We start from the raw sequence: 16,896 nt of genomic DNA on the forward strand, positions 1-16,896 counted from the left end.
CCAACAACAGGTGGGTGACAACAATATCAGGCAGAGGTCGTGTTTCAAAGGGCTCGATGGTGACCCTCGCCACTGTCTTCTACAGTAGATGGAGGTCGGCCTCGGACAGCAAAGTCAAGTGTAGCCGGAACATAGTTGCCCCGGGATCCGTAGAATGAAACGGCAGTTTTAGGTAAAACTCCTGGACACGATCCCAGCAAGGGGAAGACCAACTTCGGTATATAGAAGTAGAGCGTGTCCACTGAGACCCAAGGATGATACGAGCAGCTTTCCTCTGGATAACTTCGAGACGGTTGACAGCAGTCCGACTAATGTTGACGAGGGAGGGGGCGGCGTAGTCGACACAGGAACGGACAAAAGACTTGTATGGTGAGAAGTACAGGGATGGTGGCACCAAGACCTGCACATGGTAGAAGGGCGAGACGCGCTCGTCGTCACCAGAGTTTGTACACACACACACACACACACACACACACACACACACACACACACACACACACACACACACACACACACACACACACACACACACATATAACACACACACACACACACACACACACACACACACACACACACACACACACACACACACACATAGACACACACATAATAACACACACACACCCACACACACACACACACACACACATAGACACACACACACACACACACACATAATACACACACACACACACACACACACACACACACACACACACATACACACACACACACACACACACACATAGACACACACACACACACACACACACACACACACACACACACACACACACACACACACACACAAACAACACACACACACACACACACACACACACACACACATATATAATAACACACACACACACACACACACCTTGTTATATAGTTGACTAGCACGTCATCATGGGCCCCTAGTCATCATGGACCCCTAGTCATCTTGGGCTCCTAGTCATCATGGACCCCTAGTCATCATAGGGCCCCCTAGTCATCATGGGCCCCTGGAACTAACAGAAACCAAACTATCACATACCTGACCACGCACTCACACCTGACACCATGACTCCACCTGATCGATGACTCACACCTGACACCTGACTCACCTGATCGATGACTCACACCTGACACCACGACTCACACCTGATCGATGACTCACACCTGACACCATGACTCACACAGCACCATGACTCACCTGATCATTACTCACACCTGACACCGCAGCTCACACCTGATCGATGTTCCACCTGACACCACGGCTCACACCTGATCGATGACTCACACCTGACACCATGACTCACACCTGACACCAGCTCACCCCTGGCCACATGACTCACCCCTGACACCATGAACTCACACCTGACACATGACTCACCCCTGACTGACTCACCCCTGACACCATGAACTCACACCTGACCCAAGCTCACACCTGACACCAAGACTCACACCTGACACCATGAACTCACACCTGACCCAAGACTCACACTGACACCAGACTCACCTGACCTATGAACTCACACCTGACACCAAGACTCACCTGACACCAAGACTCACCTGACACCACTTTTACCCAGTGGTAGTTTGTTTATCTCCGGTTCGGGTTGAAGCCTTTTTCGCGCCCAACAAATTATACCACCGAAAAGGCCAAGAAAAGGAAGTTTACACCGCTATGTTAACTTTATGATGTCAACAAACAGCAGTGGTGTATCCTGACCGACCTGGGTGGGTGTGGTAGGTAGTGGGTGTGTGGGTAGGTAAGGTGGGTGTGTGGAAGTAAAAAGTTAGTGTGGAGTAATAAAGAGGGGTGTGTGGGTATGTTAAGTTATGGTTAGGTTGGTTAAGTTAGGTTAGGGATGGTGTAACAGGACAATATTATAGCATTTGTAGGTGGGTGTCTAGGGCAGGCTATTGCAGGCCAGGGTAGGGTAGGGTAGGGAGACAGGAAGACAGGACAGGTCAGGCTAAGGTAGGACAGGGCAGGGTAGGGAAGAATTAGGGTGGGACAGGGCAGGGTGAGGGAGGTAGGGTGGGACAGGTGAGCTAGGGCAGGCTAGGGTAGGGTACGTCAGGATAGGGTAGGCTAAGGTGAGGGTGGGGCAGGCTAGGGTGGGGTGTGGCAGCAGGGGGAGGCAGGCTAGGGTAGGGTGAGGCAGGATAAGATCTTGAAGTGGGTTATATTCCCACTTGAGTCTGTCGGTCACTCACCGCCCTTGTTACATTATATTCTCTCCTCCCTCACTTCTACCTTCTCTCACCCACCCTCCTCCCTCCCTCCTACCTATAAAATGGGGATATAAGTGTGTCTCTGTCTGTCTGTCTGTCCGTCCAGTATTATAGACAGTAATCACACAAGCTTCGTCCAACACCACCCCCACACACTAGTACTAGGCTAATTTATGTTGACCATTTGAAGAGCTGTGCAATGTATACGGAGACAAGTGCAACATCCGGTTCGTTGTGGTGGTGTGGTGGGGGTGGTGGTGGTGGATGGTGGTGGTGGATGTGGTGGGGGTGGTGTGGTGGTGAAAGGTGTGGTGGATGAGTGAAGAAGATGATGAGAGATTCACAGACTTGAGAAATGGTTCTGTCTGCTATGATAGTTTCAGACTTGTAAATGAATCTCCGGTCGTCAACTATTTCACTATAATAGTCGTCAATCTGGTCGAAGCTGTAATTGCTGCTAATCTGTATTTCGTAATCCGTTCGTAATATTTCTGGACTAATCATTTGTAAAAGGTTTTCAAAATCAGGTGTGAGACATTCGGACAAATCCCTGAAACCTGTTCTATTTTCCGGTTTAAATTTACCAAGCATATCGCCATAACGTGTTTTTTCCTTTACTCTGTTTATCACTCTGTAAATAGCAAAAAAACATTATTATTATTATTATTATTATTATTATTATTATTATTATTATTATTATTATTATTATTATTATTATTATCGTATATTTACGCATTATTATATACATTGTAACTGAAATATTGACCAATGTGGATTTGCGATTATAATCCTTTAACCAATCACAAATAACCTGATATTAACGTTATTAAAGGTTAATTTAACATAATTGTTAACCTGGTTGTGAAGGACGATAACTGCCGCCTTTGTGTGCGTCTCCAACACCATTTCATTGAGTTGCCAAGTTGAAATATATCTTATTTTTCACCATTTCACCATTTTCATGTTTTCTTTTAATATTTGACTATTATTCCATTATTTACTGACTATTTATCTGTGTTTATATTTATTATAGATTAGAATAAGCTGATAATTGGTGAATAAGCTTTTAGTGGAGTTTGAAGCTTTAAACGTGATATGATTGCAGCTTCACCCCGTAAGCTGAGGTGCAGCCCGAGCAGTCCTTAATTTACTCCCTATCATCTGAAAGCACTTCTCTCTCTCTTCTTCTCTCTTCATACACACACACACACACACACAACACTACTGCCAGACACACGATAGCGTTAAGACGCGTGTGAGTGTGTGTGTGTGTGTGTGAGTGAGTGTGTGTGTGGCATGTGCCTCACCACCAGCCCTGGCCAGTACTGGATTAGCCCTGAGATTGGGTGGTGCGCGGGCCGTAGTGCTGAGTTAACCTATCGTGTGACCGTACCTGGTTTAGTGCCTAACAGCATCTAATAGTGCGTAGTTAGTGCTATTTATCGACCACAATCAGCACACAAGAATAACGTACTAAAAATTGATATTCTTAAACCTTGAAAAATATAACATTTAGTAAGTTATCGATATTAATATGCAAATTATATACGATAGTTGGAAATCGCTGGTCTGTTCTTTTGCTTAATATAGAAATGTATATGTGGGTACCATATGTGGGCATTCTTGTGTGGGTACCTGAGAGAAGTGTATACGGTGTGTGTGTGTTTGTTGATGTACTGGGCATAGGATAAGTGTTGAAGTGTGTGTGTTAAGCGGGTTGAATTCGAAACGGATACTTAAACCACTTAGAGCTTAAGACCAAGTGAACGGTACTATAAAACCCTAGATGAAAACGTTCACCTACACCAACAATGCTTCATAGTGGGCATTATGGTGGGCATCTCTCCATCTAGGCATAATGGTGGGCATCTCTCCATCCAGGTATTTTGGTGGTCATCTCTGGCATTATGGTGGCATCTCCATCCAAGGCATTATGGTGGGCATCTATCCACCCAGGGCTATGGTGGGTATATCTGGCATTATGGTGGGTATCTCTGGCATTATGGTGCATTTCTCCATCCAGGGCATTTGGTGGTCATTCTCGGCATTATGGTGGGCGTCTTCCATCCAGGGCATTTTGGTGGGCATCTCTCCATCCAGGCATTATGGTGGGCATCTCTCCATCCAGGGCATTATGTGGGCATTCTGGCATTATGGTGGGCATCTCTGGCATTATGGTGGGCATCTCTGGCATTATGGTGGGCATATGTTGCAGTGTTTGTATGGTGCCAGTGCCAAGAGTCTTCTCTGCCTGATAATGGCACTCTTTCTTCACCAGTGCCATCACAGTGGGTAATCTCCAGTGTGGCTACTTTGTTTGAGGATGTAGTTTTACAAGTGGGTATTTTAGTCGGATCCTTAAAGTGATATTTTTCATGTGGATATTTTACGAGTGTCTCTCTTAAAGTGGATATTTTACAAGTGGATATTTTTCATGTGATATTTTACGAGTGTCTCAGTGGATATTTTACATGGATATTTTTCATATGGGTATTTTTTACGGTATATAATGAAAAGATTTGAGTAATTTAAGTGCATTTGGTTAGGTTAAGTTAGTGTTGGTTAAGGTGGGTTACGTTAGCGTTGGTTAGGTTAGGTTAGGTTAGGTTAAGTTAAGTTAGGTTAGGTTAGGTTAGGATAGGCGAAGTGTTAGGGTTAGGGTTAGCTAGGTTAGGTTAGTGTTAGGTTAGGTTAGTGTTAGGTTAGGTTAGTGTTAAGTAGGCGTTAAGGTTTAGTGTTAGGTTAAGTAGGTTAGGAGGTTAGGTTAGTTTAGTGTTAGGTTAGGTTTAATAGCACATGCTGCCTTAGACTGGCTCTGGGCCGAGAGAGAGAGAAAAAAAAAAAAAAAAGAGATCCCACCCAGCCCATACTAACTCATGCTACTCATTTTCCCTCCCTCCCTCTCTCACCCTTCTCCCTCAACCCCTCCCTTACCATTGATGTGACCACCATCCCCTCACCCCCTCCCTCCCCCTCCCCCTCACCCCTCCTTGGCAGTGTGGTTGTTGTGGTTGTGTGAGGCCAATGTGAATGAGGCCCCCACTCAGCTGATATGTCGACTGATTGTGGTTGTCGACTGATTGTGACCGTCTCACTGATTCTGGTTCTCGTGTGATTGTGGTTGTTGACTGATTGTTGTTGTCACGTGATTGTGGTTATCGTGTGATTCTGGTTGTCGACCATTGCCCCTCTAACCTTGCGGATTAACCTTGGTAGGTATAAGTCTGAAGAAGTTAACCTGAAAGAAAAATCTGCAGTGGAGCCCCGCATCAGGCAGACATGCTTACAGAGCTCCACCAAGACCCCAACGGCGGTGTAGGCGGAAGAGGTGACCACCATGGGGAACCCAACGACTACACCGGCGGACGAAGGCGATGCCTGATGGACACACTACTAAGGCCGAGCCCAACAAACTGGGCCATCAGTAGTATTGCAACCTCCTCTCCCCAGTCGTTGCAAACACTTGCACCACTGGATCAGGAAAAGGAGAACCAAGATGTGTGGTTGCAGCCTGCGCTCCTGCCTCACCACATAATCAACTCACGTACAGCCATCATCCAGTTCATCATACCCCTCATCATCATCAAAACCCCTATACCCCATAAGTCCCATGGCGACGGACGAGTGGCGACGGGACAGGCAGAGATGACTGCCGGGAGTCTCTAGTCACAACCCCACACATGGGCGGCACAGATAAGATGGTCGTTTATGCACTGGGATCTAGGCAGCAGTGCAATCCTGTCCTGCTGTGCGACTGAGCAGCCCTTACGAGGAGCTCTCTGCTCACCCCACATGGGGAGGGGCTAGAAAAGGTGCCCTAAACATAACCTGCAGACCAACCTGACTGGGCAACGCACCCAGTAAGGTCATCTTATGTGGTCGAAAATACAATCATAACAAAAAAAAAAAAAAAAAAATATATATATATATATATATATATATATATATATATATATATATATATATATATATATATATATATATATATATATATATATATATATATATATATATATATATATATATATATATATATATATATATATATATAACTCCTTATGGTCGCTGCATGGAATGTCAGGACCCTTCTGGATACTGCACAAATGAGCGTCCTGAAAGAAGAACTGCCCTTGTGGTAAAGGAACTGGCTAGGTACAACATCGACATAGCAGCCATTAGTGAGTCCTGGCTCACAGAACGAGGGTCTGGCTACACCTTCTGGGAAGGTAAGCCTGCTTGGAGAGAAACAGCACTGAAAGTCCCACTGAAGCACTCACGTCATGCCTTTCATCAGTGCATACGCCCCAACACTGGATGCAGAAGATGACATCAAGGAGGCTTTACACCGACCTTGACAGAGTGCTAACTCTATCCCCAGAGAAGATAAGGTTGTGCTCCTTGGTGACTTCAATGCCAGACATTTGGCAGGGAACCTTGGAGAATGGACTAAGCGAGTGTAATGCCAATGGCCTACCCTCCTCAGCAAGTGCTGCTGACAACCTCACTATCACCAATACCTTGTTCAGACAGGCCGACAAGTTCAAGGGCTGTGGCAACACCCATGATCCAAACACTGGCATCTCATTGACTACATCATTGTCAGAGAAAGAGATCGCCGAGATGTCCTCATCACCCGTGCCTCAGCTGGGGAGCGAAATTATCTACAGAGAAACGTATATCGAGCAGTGGTCTTCCCACCCTGCTGGCAGTGAGACATGGGTCACATACAGGAGGCACCTCAAGGCATTTAAAATCACCAACGTTGTCTACGTTCCATCCTCCGAGTTCGCTGGGGAGACAAGAGAACAAATGCCAGTATTCTTGCTGACACCAACTGTAGGACATCGAGGCTACCATTATCCATGAACAACTACGCTGGACTGGCCATGTTACCCACATGGACGACAGTAGACTGCCGCAGCTACTTTACAGTCACCTAATGAATAGTAAACGTAACGCTGGCGGCCAACTGAAAAGGTATAAGGATAGTCTTAAGACAAACCTGAAAAGCCAAATGGACCCCTCACCTGGGAGACGATTACGCACCGTAACGTTGGAGGAGCACCACACGAGGAGGCAATGCTTTGAGTGAACCCGACTGTATAACGAGGCAAACAAGCGCCCTCCCGTATCGGCTCTTTAGTCACCCAGAACTCACCAACCTACTGTAGTAGATACCCAACTCATATCATTGTATCATAGCTGAATGATCGTCAGCCTGATTACCAGTGACAGCAAAGTAGTAGTAGAGGTGTGTGTGTGTGTGTGTGTGTGTGTGTGTGTGTGTGTGTGTGTGTGTGTGTGTGTGTGTGTGTGTGAGACGTTGCCGCCGCCCCTCCCGCACTAGATGTAGCCCCTCACACGTGCAACATCTAGGACGACTCTCCGGTCCCATCGGCCTCTTTTAGTCACCTCAGAACTCACCAACCTACTGTAGGTGACATTCTTAAAACTCATATCATTGGCTGAATGATCTCAGCCTCATTCAAAGACGGCAAAGTAGTAGTGTGTGTGTGTGTGTGTGTGTGTGTGTGTGTGTGTGTGTGTGTGTGTGTGTGAAACTGTACTGAGAGTTATTGTGTGTAGGTGAGACATGGAAAATGATTGTAATTGACTCACATCTTCAATAGTGTAATGCCTTAAACCTGTATAAATACATGACACACCTGTAATGTAGTATAATTACCATGACACACCTGTAATGTAGTATAATTACAATGACACACCTGTAATGTAGTATAATTACCATGACACCTGTAATGTAGTATAATTACCATGACACACCTGTAATGTAGTATATTAACATGACACACCTGTAAAGTGGTAATTACCATGACACACCTGTAATGTAGTATAATTACCATGACACCTGTAATGTAGTATACTACTTTGACACACCTGTAATGTAGTATAATTACCATGACACACCTGTAATGTAGTATAATTACCATGACACACCTGAATGGTATAATTACCATGACACACCTGTAATGTAGTATAATTACTATGACACACCTGTAATGTAGTATAACTACAATGACACAACCTGTAATGTAGTATAATTACTACAGACACACACCTGTAATGAGATAATTACACACCTGTAATGTAGTATAATTATGACACACCTGTAACATACCATAAATACCCCTCAACCTGTATTCACAAATTTTCTCCAGACACTTGTGTAAATGTTCAATTATCTTCATATACCTGTAATACGATAATTGCTTAACACACCTGTAATACGCTGTAATTGGCATCATACCTGACTCTGGTCACGTCTGCTCACAGCTATAATCACTTAATACAACAAATACACCTAAATCTGTTGTAATGTTGAGACACACCTGTAACACACCTGCACCAAAATGCAGTCCATGTGTAGGGTAGAAAGTGCCACAATTACACTGCTGTAACTCTGTAATGTTATGTGACATCTGTTAAGACACTTGTTCTACACACTTGCACACTTGTCATACACTTGGTCAGAAACAATGTATGGGTGTATGTATAATGCTACCAGCAACAATATATTTATAATACATTGCATACACTATATTCTTGTAATACACTTTGAATAAATGTGTAAGTGTGAGAACAGAGAGTGAGAGAGTGAGTGTATGGGGTGGGTGTGGGGTGTAGGTGGGTGTACTGGGTAGGTGGGTGTACTGGGTGTAGGTGGGTGTACTGGGTGTGGGTGGGTGTACTGGGTGGGCAGTGGGTGGGTGCACTGGGTGAAGGTGGGTGTACTGGGGGTAGGTGGGCACTGGGGTAGGTGGGTGCACTGGGTGTAGGGGCACGGGTGTAGGTGGGTGGTACTGGGTGTAGGTGGTGTACTGGTGTAGGTGGGTGTACTGGGTGTGGTGGGCACTGGGTGTGTGGGGCACGGTGGGGCAGTAGGTGGGTACTGGGTGGGTGTACTGGGTGTAGGTGGGTGGTGTGAGGGGCACTGGGGTAGGTGGGTGTACTGGGTAGGTGGGTGCACTGGGGCAGGGGTACTGGGTGTGGTGTACTGGGTGGGGACTGCAGGTGGGGCACCGGGTAGTGGTGGTGCACTGGGTAGGTGGGTACTGGGGCAGGTGGGGGCACTGCAGGTGGGTGCACTGGGGGTGGGCGTACTGGGTGCAGGTGGGTGCACTCGGGTGCAGGTGGTGCACTGGGTGCAGGTGGGTGCACTGGGGGCAGGTGGGGGCACCTGGGTGCAGGTGGGCGCACCGGGGGCAGGTGCGCACCGGGGTGGGCAGGGTGGGCGCACCGGGGGCAGGTGGGCGCACCGGGGCAGGTGGCAACCCAGCAGGCGCGGAGCAGCACCGGGTGCAGGGTGGGCGCACCGGGGGCAGGTGGCACCGCGCAGGTGCGTGCACCGGGTGTAGGTGGCACCGGGGGCAGGCGCAGGTGCGCACCGCGTAGGTGGCACCTGGGTGTACTGGGGGCAGGTGGTGCAACTGGGGTAGGTGGGCGCACCGGGGGCAGGTGGGCGCACCGGGCAGTGCGCACCGGCAGGGTGCAGCAGTGGCGTACCGGGGCAGTGCGCACCGGGTGCAGGTGCGCACCGGGGTGCGCACCGGGGCAGGCTGCACCGCAGGTGGGCGCACCGGGTGCAGGTGGGTGCACTGGGTGCAGGTGGCGCACCGCGCAGGTGGGTGCACTGGGGGTGGTGGGGCAGGTGGGCACTGGGGAGGCACCAGTGTGGGCACCGGGGGCAGGTGGGTGCACTGGGGGGTGGGTGCACCGGGTGCAGGGGGCACGTGGTGCAGGTGCACTGGTGCAGGTGGGCGCACCGGGGGGCAGGCGCACTGCGTAGGTGGCACTGGGTAGGTGGGTGCACTGGGGGCAGGTGGTGCACTGGGGCAGGGTGCGGGCACTGGTGCAGGTGGCAACGGTGGGGGCAATGTGCAGGCACTGGGGTGGTGGGTGCACTGGGTGCAGGTGGGGTGCACTGGGGCAGTGGGTGCACTGGTGGGTGCAGGTGGTGCACCGGGGGCAGGTGGGCGCACTGGGTGCAGGTGGGTGCACCGCAGGCACTGCAGTGGGTGCACCGGTGCAGGCGGGCAACGGGGGCAGGTGGGCACTGGGGGCAGGTGGGGCACCGGGTAGCACCAGGGCACTGGGTGTAGGTGGCACTGGGTGCGGGTGCACTGGGCAGGTGGGCACTGGGGGTAGGTGGGTGCACTGGGTGTAGGTGGCACTGGGTGGTGCACCTGGGTGCAGGTGGGTGCACTGGGGTAGGTGGGTGCACTGGGGGTGGCAGTGTAGGTGGGCGCACTGGGGTAGGTGGGTGGCACTGGGGGCAGGTGGGGCACTGCGTAGGTGGGTGCACTGGGGTAAATGGGCGTGGCACTGGGTGCAGGTGGGTGCACTGGGTGGGGCACTGGGTGCAGGGTACTGGTGCAGGTGGGTGCACTGGGTGTAGGTGGGCGCACTGGGTGCAGGTGGGGTGCACTGGGGTGCACTGGGGCAGGTGGCACTGGGGCAGGTGGGGCACCGGGGGCAGGGTGCACTGGGGCAGGTGGGCGTACCGGTGGGCACTGGGAGGTGGGCCAGGGTGTAGGTGGGCACTGGGTGGCGTGGCAGGTGCAGGTGGGCACTGGGTGTGGGCAGGTGTAGGTGGCACTGGGTGGTGTGGCAGGGTGCAGGTGGGCACTGGGTGCAGGTGGGCACTGGGTGGTGTGGCAGGGTGTAGGTGGGCACGGTGTGGGTGGGTGAGTGGCACCGGGTGGTGTGGCAGTGCAGGTGGGCACTGGTGGTGGCAGGGTGCAGGTGGGCACTGGGTGGTGCAGTGGCGTGGGGTGGGCACTGCAGGGGTCAGGTGCAGGTGGCACTGGGTGGTGTGACAGTGCAGGTGGGCACTGGGTGGTGGGCAGGTGAGGTGGGCACTGCGGTGTGGGTCAGGGTGTAGGTGGGCACTGGGTGGTGTGGCAGGGTGCAGGTGGGCACTGGGTAGGCTCAGGGCGTAGGTGGGCACTGGGTGGTGTGGCAGGGTGCAGGTGGCACTGCAGGTCAGGGCAGGTGGGCACTGTAGTGCCCAGGGTGCAGGTGGGCACTGGGTGGTGTGGGGCAGGCGTGGGCACTGGTGTGTCAGGGTGTAGGTGGGCACTGGGTGGTGTGTCAGGGTGCAGGTGGGCACTGGGTGGTGTGTCAGGGTAGGTGGCACTGCGGTGGCAGGGTGTAGGTGGGCACTGGGTGGTGGCAGGGTGTAGGTGGGCACTGCGGTGTGGCAGGGGTGCAGGTGGGCACTGGGTGGTTCAGGGTGGTGCGGGTCAGGTGCAGGTGGGCACCGGGTGGTGTGGGGGCAGGGGTGAGGTGGGCACTGGGTGGTGTGGCAGGCGTAGGTGGGCACTGGGTGGTGTGGCAGGGTGCAGGTGGGCACTGGGTGGTGGGCAGGGTGGGTGGCACTGGGTGGTGTGGCAGGGTGTAGGTGGGCACCGGGTGGTGTGGCAGGGTGCAGGTGGGCACTGGGTGGTGTGGCAGGGTGTAGGTGGCACTGGGTGGTGTGTCAGGGTGCAGGTGGGCACTGGGGCAGGGTGGTGGGCACTGGGTGGTGTGTCAGGTGAGGGCACTGGGTGGGGCAGGCAGGTGGGCACTGGGTGGTGCAGGTGGGCACCGGGTGGTGTGCAGGCGTAGGTGGGCACCTGGGTGGTGGCAGGCTGCAGGTGGCACTGCAGGCAGGTGCAGGTGCGGTGGCCGTGGTGTGGCAGGTGCAGGTGGGCACTGGGTGGTGGCAGGTGCAGGTGGGCAACGGTGGTGTGGGTAGTGGGCACTGGTGGTGTGGCAGGGTGTAGGTGGGCACTGGTGGTGTGGTCAGGTGTAGGTGGGCACTGGGTGGTGGGTACGAGGTGGGCACTGGTGTGGCAGGTGTAGGTGGGCACTGGGTGTGGCAGGGTGTAGGGCACTGGGTGGTGTGGCAGGGTGTAGGTGGGCACTGGGTGGTGTGGCAGGGTGTAGGTGGGTACTGGGTGGTGTGGCAGGTGAGGTACAGTGGTGTGTGGCAGGGTGTAGGTGGGCACTGGGTGGTGTGGCACAGTAGGTGGGCACTGGGTGGTGTGGCGTGCAGGTGGGCACTGGGTGGTGTGGTGGGTGTAGGTGGGCACTGGGTGGTGGCAGGGTGCAGGTGGGCACTGGGTGGTGTGGCAGGGTGTAGGTGGCACTGGGTGCAGGTGGTGGCAGGGTGTGGGTGCAGGTGGCACTGGTGGTGTGGCAGGGTGCAGGTGGGCACTGGTGGTGTGGCAGGGTGTAGGTGGGCACTGGGTGGTGTGGCAGGTGCAGGTGGGCACTGGGTGGTGTGACGTGGCAGGGTGCAGGTGGGCACTGGGTGGTGTGGCAGTGGGTGGTGGCACTGGGTGGTGTGGCAGGGGCAGGTGGGCACTGGGTGGTGTGGGTGCAGGTGGCACTGGGTGGTGGCAGGGTGTAGGTGGGCACTGGGTGTGCAGGTGTAGGTGGGCACTGGGTGGTGTGTGGCAGGGTGTAGGTGGGCACTGGGTGGTGTGTCAGGGAGGCACGTGGCAGGGTGTAGGTGGGCACTGGGTGGTGTGGCAGGTGCAGGTGGCACTGGGTGGTGGCAGGTGCAGGGGTGGCACTGGTGTGTGTGGCAGGGTGCAGGTGGGCACTGGGTGGTGGCAGGGTGTAGGTGGGCACTGGGTGGTGGCAGGGTGCAGGTGGCACTGGTGGTGTGGCAGGTGTAGGTGGGCACTGGGTGGTGGCAGGTGTAGGTGGCAGGGTGTAGGTGGGCACTGGGTGGTGTGGCAGGGTGGAGGTGGGCACTGGGTGGTGGGGTGGGCGCAGGTGGGCACTGGTGGTGGCAGGACGTAGTGGGTACTGGGTGGCAGGGGTGCAGGTGGGTACTGCGGTGAGGTGGGCGACTGGGGTGGTGTGGTGGGCACTGGTGGTGGCAGGGTGCAGGTGGGCACTGGGTGGTGTGGCAGGGTGTAGGTGGGCACTGGTGCAGTAGGGTGCACTGGGTGGTGTGGCAGGCAGGTGGCACCGGTGGTGGCAGGTAGGTGGGTACTGGGTGGTGTGGCAGGTAGGTGGGCACCGTGGTGTGGCATGTAGGTGGGCACTGTGTGGTGTGGCAGGGCGTAGGTGGGTACCGTGCGGTGGCAGGACGGTGGTGGGCACTGGGTGGTGCAGCAGGGCGTAGGTGGGCACTGCAGAGTGGAGGGCGCAGGTGGGCACCGCGGGAGGATGCGAGGTGGGCACCGGGTGGGTGGCAGAGTGCAGGTGGCACTGGGCAGTGGCAGGTAGGGGCACTGGCGAGAGGGTGTAGGTGGGCACTGGGCAGAGTGGCAGGTGGGTACTGGGTGGTGTGGCAGGGTGTAGGTGGGCACTGCAGAGTGGCAGGGTGAGGTGGGCACTGCAGAGTGGCAGGGTGTAGGTGGGCACTGTGTGGTGTGGCAGGTGTAGGTGGGCACTGGGTGGTGTGGCAGAGTGTAGGTGGGTACTGGGTAGAGTGGCAGGGTGTAGGTGGGCACTGGGTGGTGTGGCAGGTGTAGGTGGGCACTGGTGGAGGGCAGAGTGTAGGTGGGCACTGTGGTGGCAGGGCGCAGGTGGGTACTGTGTGGTGGCAGGGTGTAGGTGGGCACTGGGTGAGTGGCAGAGTGCAGGGGTACTGGGTGGTGTGGCAGGGTGCAGGAGGGCACTGGTGGGTGGTGTAGGTGGGCACTGGGTGGAGGGCAGAGTGCAGGTGGGTACTGAGTGGTGTGGCAGGGTGCAGGAGGCACTGGGTGGTGTGGCAGGCAGGAGGCACTGGGTGGTGGTAAGGGCAGAGAGCACTGGTGGTGTGGCGGTGCAGGAGGGTACTGGGTGGTGGCAGGGCAGGAGGCACTGTGGTGGCAGGGCGCAGGAGGGCACTGGGTGGTGTGGCAGGAGGCAGGGGGCACTGCGGTGGCAGGATGCAGGAGGGCACAGGGTGGTGGCAAGGCAGGAGGGCACTGCGGTGGCAGTGCAGGAGGGTACTGGGTGGTGTGGGCAAGGTGCAGGAGGGGTACTGGGTGGTGTGGCAGGGTGCAGAAGGGCACGGGTGGTGTGGCAGCAGGAGGGTACTGGGTGGTGGGCAAGGCAGGGGCGGCAGGAGGACTGGGTGGCTGTGGCAGGTGCAGGAGGGCACTGGTGGTGTGGCAGACGGAGGGCACTGTGGGTGGCAAGGCAGGAGGGCACTGGGTGGTGTGACGGTGAGTGGCACTGGGTGGTGTGGCAGGATGCAGGAGGGTACTGTGGTGGCAGGGTGCAGGAGTACTGGGTGGTGTGGCAAGGTGCAGGAGGCACTGGGTGGTGTGGCAGGTGCAGGAGGCACAGGGTGGTGGCAAGGCAGGAGGGCACTGGGTGGTGGGGCAGGTGCAGGAAGGTACTGGGTGGTGTGGCAAGGTGCAGGAGAGCACTGGGTGGTGGCAAGGTGCAGGAGGGTACTGGGTGGTGTGGGTGCAGGAGGGCACTGGGTGGTGTGGTGAGGCAGGAGGGTACTGTGGTGTGGCAGGATGCAGGAGGGTACTGGGTGGTGTGGCAAGGCAGAGGTACGGTGGTGTGCAGGAGGGCACTGGGTGGTGGCAGGATGCAGGAGGGTACAGGGTGGGCAAGGTGCAGGAGGGTACAGGAGGAAAAGAGAGAGAGAGAGAGAGAGAGAGAGAGAGAGAGAGAGAGAGAGAGAGAGAGAGAGAGAGAGGGGAGGAAAAGGAAGGTAAATCACTAACGCCGAGCCCACAGATATCAGTCTTCTCCCCACCTCACCTTCTCACCCCCTCATTTTCTGACCCTCACCACCACCTAAGGACAAGCTTACCCAGGAGCAACATACGAGGGCGTTGGCCACTGAAGGGGAAACACCACACGTAGGCTCATCTAGCGTACGACCCAAAGTGGCGTGATGAAGGAGAGAGAGAGAGAGAGGGAGGGAGGGAGGAGAAGCCTGTCAAAGCCTATAGTTTACATGATTTCTCAGCCCTGCCAATAAAAATGACTCAGTGGAGGAATTTCTGCCTGTGTGCATGTCAACTTGTGTGTCTCCACATCTGGCAAGGCAAGAGGGGGGGTAGGGGAGGTTGGGGGAAAGAGGGGAGAGGAAGGAGAGGAGAGAAGGAAGATGAAGGAGAGGGAAAATGGTAGCAGGGAAAGAGAGAGAGAGAGAGAGAGAGAGAGAGAGAGAGAGAGAGAGAGAGAGAGAGAGAGAGATGGCATGGTAAGCCCTGTAGGTTTGGCTAAGGTGTTATGGTGACACCTTAACCAGCAGGTGGGCAGACAGGCAGGTGATGAGGGGTAGAGGATATAGGTGACAGGTAGAGTGGCAGATTATAGGTGGCAGGTTAGGTGATAGATTAGGTAGAGTGACAGATTAGGTGACAAGTAGTAGGTGGCAGATTACAGGTAAGTAGTTGGGTGGCAGATTATAGGTGGGTAGGTAGGTGGCAGATTATAGGTGGCAGGTGGTAGAGTGACAGGTGGCAGTGGTAGAGTGGACAGATTACAGGTGTAAGTAGTTGGGTGGCAGATTATAGGTGGCAGGTGGTAGGTGGCAGATTATAGGTGGCAGGTAGAAGGACAGATTATAGGTGGCAGGTGGTAGAGTGACAGATGACAGGTGGTAAGAAGTTGGGTGGCAGATTACAGGTGGCAGGTGTAGGGTGCAGATTATAGTGCAGGTGGTAGGGTGATAGATTATAGGTGACAGGTAGAGTGACAGATTATAGGTAAGTAAGTAGAGGTAGCAGATTACAGGTGGTAATTATTGGGCAGATTATAGGTGGCAGGTGGTAGGTGGCAGATTATAGGTGGCAGGTAGAGTGATAGATTATAGGTGGCAGGTGGTAGAGTGATAGATTACAGGTGGTAAGTAGTTGGGTGGCAGATTATAGGTGCAGGGTGGGGTGGCAGATTATGGCAGGCGGGGTGGCAGATATACATCATTTATTTGACATTTTAATGTTACCAGCCTTCGACCTTCATGACGGCTGACCTTTGATGACCTATTGACCTTGCGACACATTACTTTGCGACACACTGACTTCTCATGACACACTGACTCTCCTCTATGACACACTACTACTATGACACATGACACTTTGCGACACATTGACTTATGACATGATTATGACATACATTGATATGACACACACTTTGCGACATGGACAGATACATGGATACACATATGACACATGATTATGACATGATTATGATACATGACACACACACTGACTATGACATGTGATTATGACATACTGACTATTGCGACAATTGATGACATACTGATTATGACATACTGACCTTCATGACACACTGACCACCCTCATGACACACTGACCTCATGACACACTGACTCATGACACTCTGACTATGACACACTGACTTTGGCGACACACTGACTATGACACACTGGCTTTCATGACTACAAATAATGCTATTTACATGTACTGTACAGATGTTATTTGGACATAGTTAGCAGGTGTGAGGTGGAGCGACAGGTGTAAACGATGATGATGATGATGATGATGATGATGATGATAATGATGATAACAGAACACACACATAAATACACACACACACACACACACACACACACACACACACACACACACACACACACACACACACACACACACACACATAATTATAAAACAATAATAATTTAGTCACTACAGTGGGGTCTAACAGAGCAATACGTAACTGAACGAAGCACAATGA

At 53.4% G+C, this 16,896-nt stretch overlaps 1 protein-coding gene across 1 annotated transcript; it reads right to left on the reverse strand.

Moving 5' to 3' along the window:
• Positions 1 to 4,273: 4,273 nt before the first annotated feature.
• On the reverse strand, positions 4,274 to 10,889 carry LOC121875858 (vegetative cell wall protein gp1-like; the record flags this gene model as incomplete). The annotated part of the gene is made up of 2 exons (XM_042380575.1): positions 4,274 to 4,534; positions 9,462 to 10,889. Coding segments are annotated over 2 exons (1,689 nt in total), but the record flags the coding sequence as incomplete, so codon positions are not given.
• Between the last annotated feature and the right edge of the window lie 6,007 nt (positions 10,890 to 16,896).

This window comes from Homarus americanus, unplaced genomic scaffold, assembly GCF_018991925.1.
Source record: "Homarus americanus isolate GMGI-L3 unplaced genomic scaffold, GMGI_Hamer_2.0 scaffold13556, whole genome shotgun sequence".
In the NCBI taxonomy this organism is placed as follows: Eukaryota; Metazoa; Arthropoda; class Malacostraca; order Decapoda; family Nephropidae; genus Homarus; species Homarus americanus.